Raw genomic sequence first — 12,855 nt, forward strand, 5'->3', positions numbered from 1 at the left:
AGTCCACATTCCCATGGTGGAGGCCATCGAGTTCATAGTAAAACCACTTGATTTACCAGGGTTTCCAAAAGCCAATGTGTCTTCCGGCTCAAATGAGTGGGAGGCCTTGCCATTGTTTATGACCCTGAGGCAAGCGTGAACATTCCACACAGTGGCGGCTCCTGCAAAATCTCTCAGGGGGGGGCAAATGTCTGGATGATTGATAAGGATAAGGTCTACCCATGCAATGGATAAATTAACAGCTTAAGCATGTAAAGGCAACTTCACTTCTTTAATATTAATGAAAAATAAAGTGACTCTTACAATACATCTTGTTTGTTTCTATACTCACTATTAATACAATCCACTCAAGTTTCTTTTATTAAAGATTCCACTAGGTGGCGACAAATTATATTGTTGGATGAAACGTGCTTACGTATGTTGACGTAAGCACGTTAGGGCTCGCCCTCCCGGAAGCCATAGAGAATGCATTGGAGCGCCCCCCGGTCGAAAAAAAACATCTTTGAATGTAAGTCTATGGGGCCACTCGGGGCGATTCTCAGCCGGAGTGAAATCGCCCAAAAAGAGGCGGTACTCCACAGAACGTGACATGACGCTGATTGGACTATATCCAGAGGCACAGTGACGGCTAGCGTGACTCTGTGGTTGAATGACATTGGTGGTGCGTCGCCCAATCGCCCTAATGAAGAAACCGCCCCTTATTCCACATGCCAGTCTATATACACAGTCATTTATGTGTTCTGGCAATGTTACCAAAATTGTAAACCCTATAAACTAAGCTAGTTGTAATTAATTGAAGCTAGTTGTAATTGCTGGCGAAATGTCGTACTCAGTTTGTAAATGTTGTGGCTTGGCTCTCCAACACACCGGTGTGCTGTACTCGTGACGAATTGGCATGGTTCTGTTTACGTGACAACCCTTACTAGTTGGCTGTGTCGGTTGGTGGCGGGTTTTAACGACACATTTATATTCTAGATTTGAAGCTTTCGTGACTGCAAGGAATCATATTCTAAGGTTTTTTCGGTAAAGTCACGTAGGTAAAAATAAAAATTTAAAATTAATAAAAGTAAAATAAAAATAAAATTAAAATCACGTTTCGGAGGCAACACAAGCTTCCGTCTTCAGGTGGAACCGTCACAGCACGATTGCTGTATCAAGCAATTATGATTTTTATTTTATTTTTATTTTACTTTTATTAATTTAAATTTTTATTTTTTACCTACGTGACTTTACCGAAAAAACCTAAGAATAAGACACATTTATGTATTTACGCGATCTAACCCAAAAAACCTCGCTTATGGATGAAAGACCACGTGTTAAACCCTATAAACTAAACTAAAACTATCAACGTTTCATTTTAACAGGGAGGGCCATTGAGCTCGAGAGCTCTTTTTCATAAGCGAACTGGCCACAAACGATAGCCCAATGAAGTGGATTATCAAGTAGAAATTGATAGCAGCCAAATACTCTAAACGCATGTTTTTAAATGTGGAGGGAAAAAGCGAAGGACAAAGACAAATCCAAGGGACCACGGGGAGAAAATGCAAACTTCTCATTTACAGGCGTCAGGGTCGAGATCGAACCTACGACCTCCTGTGAACATCTCTCCACCACAGTCCCCTAGAAAGATAAAAGGTTGATGTCTACCCAACCAGGACTGAAATTGCAAATCTTCTTTAAATGTAAATAATTGCGTATTCTTGACTTTATTCCAACTCTACTATTGGCATCGTGTCATGAGACAAATACTCTCCTTGGAACTTTCACAAAGGGGCAAATCACTTTATGTTAGCAGCCCATGGAAGCAGATTTCACAGAACTGAGATAAAACGTAAAAAATATGAGTCCATGAAAAGCTTGCCCGGCAATCATGAAATCTTCAGACGCCTGGTCATGTTGACCGGTCAACAGGTTTGCCAAAATAAAGTTCCAAGGGATAGTGTGGTACAACAAATCCGTAAAAAGAACTGGGTCAACAACATCACTTTGTGGAATAAGTGAAACCACACAACCAGATATTGGCACCCAAGACCATGGCAACTGCAGATGTTCTCAGAAATCTATGACCTGCTGTTTATGCAGGTATACGTACTTTACTAGTTGAATAATTATATGAAGTACTAGTTTTGCTTCAGCTGATTTACATGTATATTCTTTTGTGGGTGTGGGTTGAGTTAAGTATTTATAATCTAATTGAAAAATATTTTTTACTTAATTTCAATGAAATCGCATCTTAAACAGTATACTCAGTTGCATACTCTTAAGAGTAATATTGTAAATAAAGTATTTATTTACAGTGCTTACAAAAATGTTGTTTTTTGCACAAGGACATCATATATTTGCACAAAAAAGGTTAGGGCTTCGAATATGCCATGAAATAAAATGAAATATAAAACAATATATATAAACTTCCTCAAATGTAATTTGAATTCTGATTTTAAAACTCAAACACACCCAGCATTATATATGTTGACATTCAATTTGAACATGAAGGCTACATTCAGGACGGATGTAAAATGAAAAGTTGTAAACCCCTTACAAACAGTTGTAGACATACGACAACAAATTGTTAGCTGTGCCAAAGTAGGCTTGTACATAGAAAAAACATTATTTCAAAATACACTCACTGGCATTCCTTTACTGGAAACACGACAAAACGGCACCAGAGAATGTTAGAATATGGTCTTTTTACTGGGGTTTAATGACAGTTACCATGTCCAATAACAAAAACAATAAATGCCCTTGTTAAGTCAAATATGCAACTGAAAAATAAAAAACGACAAAATGTATAAATACTGAAGTTTACACAAAAATGTGGTTTTATTTACCATTTGTGGAGTTCATTTTTTTTTTAATTTTTTAACGTCGTATTGGCCTGGAAAATAAAAAATAAAAACTGAAAAGTAAACAATTAAAACAACAAATAAAAATGATGGCAAAAATTCACCATTTGTTTCGTTTTTAAAATACAGTTTTGCCTTCATCAAAGGCAAATATATATTTAGCCTGCGTAGATTTTCGCACAAAAACAAAAATCAGTCAGAGTCTGACAGTCCGATAATGTGAACTTGTGGGCACAAACGACGTGTAATAAGCGCAAAATAACGACATAAGAAACCCACAGTTTCAAGTCTCCTTGAACAGTCTTTGTCAAAACAACGTTCCGAACACTTGGGACGAAATGTTTCTGAACAATGATTGCTAAGCAGTCTAGTGGCATGTTGTGTGGCTCAGATGTATAGTATTCTTGATGTGCTCAATGCACCACAAGTGCACTTTAAACCACTTCATTACATCTTCCCTGAAGTGTTGATGCTCCTCCGTTGTACAAATACTTTCCATTTGCGTTTAATTGGTATTTGTTTGCTATAAAACATAATGCATATTTACCACACAATTTCTTTGTTTCTTTGTTTTTTCTTTTTTCTCGTCGTTTCATTCTTTTAATTTTTTTACACAGGACGCAGAATCATGTCCTTTACATACAGGCTTGGCTAGGTATATAAAGGCTTCGCCATGCGCGTGGATCATCATTTTTTGGCGTGCAGAGCGTCCTGGAACTTGGTGCTTGTGTAGCGTGCGTGAAAGCCTTTCTTCCCAATCGTGTCATCCGAGTGGAAGCGAATCATGATGCTGTCTCCCGATGAGTACACCTCCTCCGGTGGCTGCAGTGACACAGACGAGCATGCTTAATCATCATTTATGAAATTAAACACTGCAGTCACTCCAAAATCAAGCATCCCAATGCCTATTCTTTGGGTCTTTCGGTAAAGTCACGTAGATAGGTTCAAAGAAAATAACAAAAATTACGACGTTTCGATCACAACACAAGCGGTCGTCATCAGGAAAAGGGGGTTATAGCCTCCAAAGGCAAACTGTTTATAAAGGTATAAAATGGGCGTAGCCCAAGTGTCAGCAGCATGGGCGGGGCAGCTAATGTTAATGTAAGTGATGAGCAGCGACCGCGATTGGCGGTGGGTTTTCACAAACTAAAGGGCTGCCAGGTAAAAATTAGCATGTTAATGGGAGATTGGAGAGCTGCCGCCACGTCGAGGTCGGAGCGCGGAGGTGGCTGTGTTGGTGTGAGAAATTTAACCTGTTAATATAAAATCAGAGAGCTGAAAATAACAACTATCATCAGAAGGTGGCAGGATGGGAACATCACAGCCAGTTATAACTTAAACTGGTTGATAATGTCCTTCCAATGATTGCTAAGTGTATATCTTCTCAGTTGAAATTGTGTCTGTGTCTGTATATATGGATGGCTTCATGAACGAATCTCTGTGATAGCCAGTGGGTTTGCAAAGCACCTTCGTCTTAGAGGAATCAATTTGGTGTGAGCCCACCGCATTAAAACAATGATCAGCCACGGTCGAGGTATTGGTCCTACCGTGTTTCAGATCTGCCTTATGTTCACGAACACGGTCTGAGACATGTCGCTTAGTTTCCCCAATGCCCTGCTGCAGTCTAGCCAAGGGACCCCCCCCCAACCCCAACAGTGGCAGCTGTCCCTGGCGACACACAGTGAACACAGCGCCGGCCAGCAAATGGATATATTAGTCTTCCTATAGGCATGCGATGTTGCAAAGTGGTTTTCCCCAAATAAATGATGAGCGAGTAATTTATCACAGATTACAAATTTCGACCACAACGATAGCGCACATGGCCTACTCTTTTTTTAAACAACGTCACGGGATCTCTAACGTCCGCTGTGATGCAGACAGCTCGTAGTGTGCAGGGCCAACACACCCCGCAGCGTTCATGAACCGGGGCGGCCGCCGGGGCTCGAACCACAAGTCCCGGCGACCAGCGGTCGGCACTGCCCATCGACCGCCGCTGCTGTCAACCACGGCGAGTGCTGGGAGTGAGGCGGTGGGGCGGGGGGTCGGCGGGGGGTCGGGGGGGCCTCCTCACCCCAGAGCCGCAGAACCGCCCGAGGCGAAGGGCGTCCGCGCTGTAACCGTCGTACAGCTCCATGTAGTCGTAGCCGCAGTCGGCCTCCTCCTCGATCTCGAAGGTGAGGAAGGTGAGCTCCACGCCATAGCCGTCCTCGGCCGTGATCACCCAGTCGCAGTCCAGCTGCCCGGGGTAGTTGTTGTCGCCGAACTGGGCGTGCGAGTACAGCTCCCTGGGAGCCACGTCCGCCCTCAGCTTACCGCCGCACACTGCACAACACGGGGTGGGGGGGCACGCGGGGCGAGCAAGGGTCACGGTTCGCTCTCTGTTGTTTATATTTTCACTCTTTAGCCACCAGTTTTTGTTGTCGTCTGTTGACGCTGTTTTGGCGGTGATGGTCAGCGCACCTCCAATTAGCGGAGTTGTGTCCGTACGGTGGGAAATAAGTTCAACATAACGCAGCGACTCGGAATTCAGAAGTCGTGGTTCATTTTCCCAGCGTGGCAGGTGAAACAATGGTGCAGGTTTGTTTGTTTTATCACCCCCCCCCCCCCCCAACTTCCTCTGTCCACCCAGCAGTATAAATGGGTGCACCAAAGTTCGTTAATATTGCAAGTCGTGTGTGGCGAGGTAAAGTGTGGTTACACTGGCCTCTTCCAACACATCTGGTTTTACGTAAAAGAGAATATCAAATACCCTCAAGGGTTTGGTCTGTGGGAGGTCCTTCTTCCAGCAGGATAAAAACGTGTTTATTTATGACATGTACAGCACTGTGTGATCTTTCAATGAAAGGTGCTACATAAAACGAATTCTTTGTATTATTAGCAGTGGCATGAGCAAGAAAGCAATTACAGGACTGCACCTGCAACCACCTTCGTTAGATTTCGATTTAAATCAAAAATTGTCTTGCTGTAGTTTTCACACCTGATAATGATTGCGTGTGTTGCCATCGAAACGTCGTGAGAATTTTTATTATGTTTAAATTTTATTATTTTATTATTTCCCTTCTACGTGACTTTACCGAAAGAACCAAGAACACCTTCGTTAGCTAAATAAAATTCGACTTGACAGATAAAAAAAACACCCAATTCCCTATCGACACATGAGCAACGCTTAAGCAAATTGCCAACAAATGTGGGGGCCAACCTGTGGAGTGGATGGCCTGGAAGCCCCGCTTTTGTACGGAGGCATCCGACATGAACCTGAGGTACATCTTGTTGAGCATCGAGAGAACCGCCTCGGGCTTCTTGCTGCCGCAGAAGCGGCCGAGGATGGGAGCCTTCTCGCTGCTGCCATCGTACACCTCCAGGTGGTCGTAGGCGCACTCCTGGTGCTGCTCCACCTCGAACTCACTGAACGTCTGTCGAGAGAACACGCACATATATAGCCTTCGACAGACCGTTTGGGGAGCAAGTACTGTTGGCGAGCACACACAACACTCATCGCGCACATAAAGCGCTTGCCACAAATGAAACCGCAATACCTTACTGATCTTGTCAAGGAGCATAAAACATCGTGAGTGCTCCGGTCATCCTCGCAGCGGCTCTTGGCTAGCCATCGAACAAAGACGGCCGCTGCATCGTGCTCTCAGATGCACTTCTGCGGCCGTCTGGAATGCTCTTCCTTCCGATATTAGGAAGCAACTAGAGCTCTCCAGTTTTAAATTTTGATTGAAAACTCATTTCTTTAGAATAGATTTTTGTGCTTAAGTTTGTTGTCCTTCCCCCACACCTCCGATTATAATCACATGCGACTTTAAAATTAACGAACGAGAAAGAAGGTCAACATACACAGGGTGTACGTATACGCGCGTGTATGCACATCGCAGCGTGTCACGTACGAGCTTGACGCGATGGCCGGGCGTTGCCGAGATCTCCCAGGTGCACTCCCTGCGGTTGGGGTATTTGTCTGGCCAGTTGGGGCTTGAGATGACTCCCTCGGCACTGCTGATCTTGTGTTCACAGCCCGCTGTGGAGACCAACAGAAATACAGGCGCTTGGCTAAGCATTCAGTGCACGGGTGGTGGTGGTGGTGGTGTTAGCGAAGAGAGGACAATCCGGCAGCCTATTGTCTAGCGACTCCCATAATACATCGATCTACATGGTGGGCATGTGGTCCAGCACTTGGTGGATCCAGAAAAGTCGTGAAAGCTCCGATATATTTCTGCAAAAAAGGAGATAGCTGCTCATCTACTAACCCGGTTGTTCTTAACCTCTACTGCAGCCTGCACCCCTTTGGTTCTCAATCGTAAAACAAAAATTATAATGTTAATATATGCAGAGGTTTGATGAAACAAAGTATTTGTACTTACGTGGCCGTGCTAAATGTGTTCTTTTATGATTTACCTTAAAAAAAATCTGGCATGTCTCACACCCCCAGAAAGGGCATCTCGCACCCCCAGAGGGTGCGTGCACCCCAGGCTAAGAACCGCTGTACTCACCGATGAATTACACCAAATTATCTCAAAGATTGAAGCAAACAGCACCAGCTGTCAGGATTCCCTCCCCCATTGAGCCCCAGGGTACCTTCTTTGCAGTCGTGGCCATTCTCATGAAGCATGAACCCGTTGCGGCACTGGCAGCTGTAGCTCCCGAGCGTGTTGATGCAGTCGTGCTGGCAGCCGCCGTTGTCCTGCGAGCACTCGTCCTTGTCTGGAGCACAGACATGGGGAGAGTGTCCTCGTGATTAAAGGTACAGTAAAGGTGCAATACAATGGCGCGTTTATAAAGGCATCCGCGTGTGACCACGTTTCAAGGTTGCGACTGAGTCATGGAAGACGCGAGTCTTGGGAGTCTGGGAAATGCGTGGGAATTGTTTTGTTAACATAATTTCCAGATGCAAGAATAGAGCAGAGTGATTATGTGCTCATGAACAAGTCAAAATGGCTATCTTTTAAAGCGAACGCTATTACTAGTTACACCATTAATGGTTGTGATAAACTGGCTCACGAATCTCATACAAACTTCATGACAGCAGGATTATGGTGATCTCCACTAATACTAAGTAACCAGCCTACTATCCCAGGTAGCACCCTGCCATAAATAACGAAGAATAAATACATTTCTTGACCGAGTTAAAGGGCCACGATAAATCCGTACAAAATCCTTAGCCTCACCCGAGAAGAAGTGGACTTTGAAGCCCTTCTTGGAGACGGTGTTGTCCGACTTGAACTCGAGGCGTAGGTTGTTGTTCTGCGATGTGATCACGTCCGGGAGTTCTGTGCCACAGAACTTGCCGTGCAGCTTGGATTCCGAAGAGAGGCCGCTCCGGATTTCCACATAGTCGTACTTGCACACCTGTGCGGGAGGGAGGGGGCAGGCTCAGTCAGGCTGCCTCTACGCTCCAAGCTCCACCTCCCGTCAGCTGAGTCTAGTCACAAGATTCCAATAATGTCTGTTGAACTTTTTTCGCACCATACACAGCCAACCGTGCTAATCGTAGGTACGGGGGAAGGACAACAAACTAAACACAAAAAGCAGTTCTAAAGGAGATGAGTTTCTCAATCTAGATGTTGCAGTGCACAGTTCCAGTGGCTTCCTGATATCAGAAGGAAGAGCGCTGCATACGGCCACAGAAGCGTATCTGAAAGCGCGCGACGCAGTGGTCCATCTTCGTTCACAGTGAACCATCTATGCAAGAATTTGGAAGTGTGGCTGCACCCCTGCTCCCAAGCACACTCCACCCGCACCCCCGATTAGCAAGGGTCGGCTACGTACGGCGCGAAACAGGTTCAACGCACAGCACATGCACACAGCCAAGGAGATCTGCCGCGCGGATGTTGTGCTCACGTCGTTTCCTTCCAGCTCGAAGAACTCGAACTGCAGAGAGATGCGGTACTGCGCTGGGGCCACCACCTGCCACACGCAGTGCTTGTTGGGAGGGTACTCCTTGGGCCAGCCGGGGCTCGTCATGGTGCCGTTGAGCTTGTTGAGGAAGCCCCCGCAGGCCGCTGGAGAAGCAACATCGCGCAGAGATCACGGCGAGGCGGGCGGGCGGGCGGAGGGTAGCGCGCACGCAGAAGCAATCGCGCTAACGCGGCAAGGCAAACGAGATTCGCAGCCGCAAGACCACCGTGGCATCGTGGGAGGAGAAAGAAAGAGACGTCCAGAGTTGCTGGTGATCCCGACAACGGGGGTGGCATGAGCTCCCCACCACCAGCCTAATTCTACTGTTTAAATGTCGTGGCATAAAACTTGTAAAATGTATGCAAGTTATCTTTATTATGGATTGCCCATGACAATAATCTCACAAACGCTCTTTGGGCAGATACATCGTTGTTCTGTCGGCATATTTGGTAACAGATGCATTCATTCATGGACCTCGACACAGAAGTAAGTGACTCGGCCAAGTTAGGCTGCAGTGGACTTGACACTACCACGACTTTGAGGATAAAACCTTTGGCCAAATATGATGCATGCCAACAGCTGTACTTAATGCTGCAGAGCCACTGTTCTTTAATCATTTGATCAAATCTAGAGAATGTGACACTACGTACAAAATAGAAATCTCAAACCTGTTATAAATGATAAGAAATAAGCAGTGAAAAAGGGTAAAAGCTGTTGTTATACGAGCAAAACTTCACACAGTGCTAATTAACCCGATAAGGTCAATGCGACCCATATCAATGCTGCAGAACGCGTAAATTATAGTATCGCATTCTGAGAAAAAATTTAACCGAAGCGAATGATTTAGCTGCCCGTGTACATTTTCATATTATTCTAGGACGTACCACGAGGGGGCAACATTAATACGTCTTCCGTGTCTGCACAAGTAACTTTTCTTTTATCACTTTTGTATCTTTTTTTTACCTAGGTCCTCGAACGTGTACATCCGGATGTTTTTAAGCGCACGAAATCAAAATGTCAACTCAGACTTTCAACAACTCAACCTTTTAAAGAGCGTAACACGGCAGCTGATTAAAAGTAGGCAAAGCCTGTTGCCGGTTAGTCAGTCAAACTGATATACAACACAGTATCAATTATCGACAGTCCTTGTTCAATCTACTGCTGGATGACATCCTCCCCAAGCCGCATCAGTCATGAGGGTCGTTTTGTCTCATCACGTTGATCAGTACAGGTTGGTCAGAAACTGGTTAGATGTCACGAGCTATTGATTATGGCAATAATTATTGCCATGGCAGGGAATCGAACTCCGAAGCTTGATCGTGCAGCGTGCCAATCCACAGCCTCTTGGACATCGCATCTCTCTCCGGCTTTCTGTGTTATATAAAATATTAAGTTCCTTTCAGGAGATATTGCCCCAATTGTGTATTATTTAACTCAGATATAAAATCTTTAATAAGTCTCCATTTTATGAAATTAGTGGGGGGGAGGTTTCACAGTACTCCTTAATTATGTTCCTTGCTTCACTTACTTTTTTAAATTTCAACAGTTTCAATAATGTTCTTACTCTAAACATTATTACTAAATTGTGCTCTGGATCTCGACCATGGCTGCGTATTACGATTCAAATGAAGGAAGATTGTCTCCTTGTTAAAATGAGCCATATTGCTGGTCCGTATGTCAGTCCAAGCTATCCATAGCACTACAAACTGTTCGTGTCTACATATAAAATTGACAATGCATTGGCAGTGATGCACAAGCACAAACAACACCTCCACATTCGTCAATAATAGTGACCTATGGAGGAAAACGTATCTATAAGGTGACATCTACCGAAAGCTCTCCTTCATCGCAGAAAGATCTCAACACGAATGCGCCGAGTCACAGTTTCCTTCCCACATTTCATCAACCCCGTTGGGATAAAGAGGCTGAGTCCGCTCCCAAACGGGGTTTTGAACTTGGCAGTCTAATGATTCCGTCTCAGGCTCTCTAAAACCAGAGCCACGCGGCAAGACATTATATTGCAATCGTGGTAATTTTCAAATGATCAAAGCACATCAGAGGAAGATACAACAATATTTTATAAATGTGGTTTAGTTTCCAAGATTCTGAATTTCATTAAACAGCAGCAGACTACTTTGGTTTAAACGCCCCAGTGTTAATTAGTCATGCTCTGTCGCTTCAATTATCCTCCCAATGCAATGCAGTCAGGTAGCACAAAGCGTGTTCCACTCCAAGGGTTCAAACCCGGGGTAGTATGACGCAATGGGGACGGTCCACGATACGTCTTGTACGTTTATGGTTTGTTTGGTCTCTTTTTGGAGGATTTCAACAGAAGTACGCAAGAGAACGAATACATTCGAATGAAAACAAACGTCCAAGTTTCAACAAAATGTACAAGTCATTTTGAAGTAAAATGCATTGCTGGTTTAAGGGCTCCCCATTGCGAGTTGGTTGTGGGGGTTGTGTGACCATATTTCACTGCTCTGGTCTGTGCTAGATTGCGAAGTACTCTCCGATGTTAGCGGTGGTCAAAATTAAATTCGGGTCACCAGGTGCATAAACCAGCGACCCACACCACCATTTCCCCACGTGCTATGATGCGTCTTACGCGAAGAATATTCGTCATTACGGTCCAGCACTATAGCTCCAGCTACTTGTCAGCCAAACCTGCAAGCATTCAAATATGTATTAACAACAACCCCAGTTAAAAAACACATACTACCGGCTAAGCACAAGCACACACTTTCATATAAAATAACACGCATCAGAAAAGACTGCTTAAAGTGTCTTCACACAGGGGGGGGGGGGCTGTCACTCGGTTCCCATAAAGAGTTCACAATCCACAATGAAGTCCAGGTGCAGAACCCCACCTTCAAAAGAACGCCATGTCCCAAATGCTCATGCTTCATACCGACACGAACGCATATCCGCACGCACACCCACGTGCATGTCGCATGACAGCGAGCGATGTTATTCACCACAACGCAGCGCAAGTGTCACCATGTATGGTGCCTGTGCCAGGGGCTAGGTTCTTATGCGGTTGCACCCGACTTAAGAGCCGCGTGGCTCACAGGGCTATACCTAATAAATGAACTTGAACTTGAAATAAACTATGCCACATAGTGCGGCAAAGATTCAAAGCTACTAGGCAGAATTAGGTGTTTTGTTTTGGAAGCTAGATGGACTGATATCACCAAATCAACCACTCGTACCCGAAGCTCGGCTTACCATTGACAGCGTGGCACCTCTACCTCCTGTTGTGGCTGAAAGTCAGCTCCCGTCAGCTGCCCCATGGCATGGCTTATGAGTTTCCTTTACAGAAGTCAATATCAATACGGCTGACACCAGCCAGTGACAATGTCCGGGTGGCTTTAGCCCCTTCTTTGCCACATCAGCTTATGTCTCTAGCCCATGAATTGAAAAATTCACCACTAAATGACGGTGATGTTACTCCTCCAAGCTTTGTGGACAGCTTTGCCACTTCCATTGGTGACGGCTGTCTGACAGGAAGGCTCATCAAGTAACTCGACGAAGTCAACCCAATGCTACCTTCACAAACATAAATCCCTCATACCTCCTTTTAGACTTCTAGGACAAATGCTGCTAGTGAGCACCTGTTAAGAATGGAATGGTGGTGTGGCTAGCTCTAGGTTTGGCTGATTTTGTCTCCCGAAAGCTGATGTTCTAGCACTGCACCAGGCACTCATACAAAGGCTGAGTTAACCAAGGGGAAGCCCGGGACGGGTTAGCTGGAGCTGAGATTCGAACTCAGGGGACTAGATTAATGGTGCAGAGCACGCGCCCACGTATACAGGTACGCACATACACAGACTCCTGCTGGGGTGCACATACCTTCACAGCTCCTCTTGTCGGGTGCCAGCTCATACCCAGGGTCACAGGCACAGCGGTAGCTGCCCAGCGTGTTCACGCAGTTCTGCTCACAACCACCGTTGTCCGGCCGTGCACACTCGTCAATTTCTGCGGAGAGACAAGGCGAGACAGCCCGGTTACGGATGCCATCAAACGTGGCGTGAAACGCGTAGCACGTCGGGACTGACGAGGAAGGGTCTGCTGGTCAGGTTGCCACACATATATTTAATACTAGCGGTAAGTA

At 45.3% G+C, this 12,855-nt stretch overlaps 1 protein-coding gene across 1 annotated transcript in view; it reads right to left on the minus strand.

Annotated features, from left to right (window-relative positions):
- Positions 1-2,670: 2,670 nt before the first annotated feature.
- The window catches only part of LOC133350659 (bone morphogenetic protein 1-like), a 162,558-nt gene continuing 152,373 nt past the window's right edge, over positions 2,671-12,855 (minus strand). The window contains exons 15-22 of the mRNA XM_061565261.1: positions 12,594-12,719; positions 8,685-8,845; positions 8,012-8,192; positions 7,422-7,547; positions 6,737-6,864; positions 6,043-6,256; positions 4,915-5,165; positions 2,671-3,665 (exon numbers count right to left, since the gene is read on the minus strand). Of these exons, the coding sequence (XP_061421245.1) occupies positions 3,531-3,665; positions 4,915-5,165; positions 6,043-6,256; positions 6,737-6,864; positions 7,422-7,547; positions 8,012-8,192; positions 8,685-8,845; positions 12,594-12,719 (1,322 nt within the window). The 3' untranslated portion in view covers positions 2,671-3,530. The remainder of the gene's footprint in view (positions 3,666-4,914; positions 5,166-6,042; positions 6,257-6,736; positions 6,865-7,421; positions 7,548-8,011; positions 8,193-8,684; positions 8,846-12,593; positions 12,720-12,855) is intronic.

The sequence above is a fragment of the Lethenteron reissneri genome, chromosome 34 (genome assembly GCF_015708825.2).
Source record: "Lethenteron reissneri isolate LAM-NWPU_2019-01 chromosome 34, ASM1570882v1, whole genome shotgun sequence".
NCBI classification, from domain to species: domain Eukaryota; kingdom Metazoa; phylum Chordata; class Hyperoartia; order Petromyzontiformes; family Petromyzontidae; genus Lethenteron; species Lethenteron reissneri.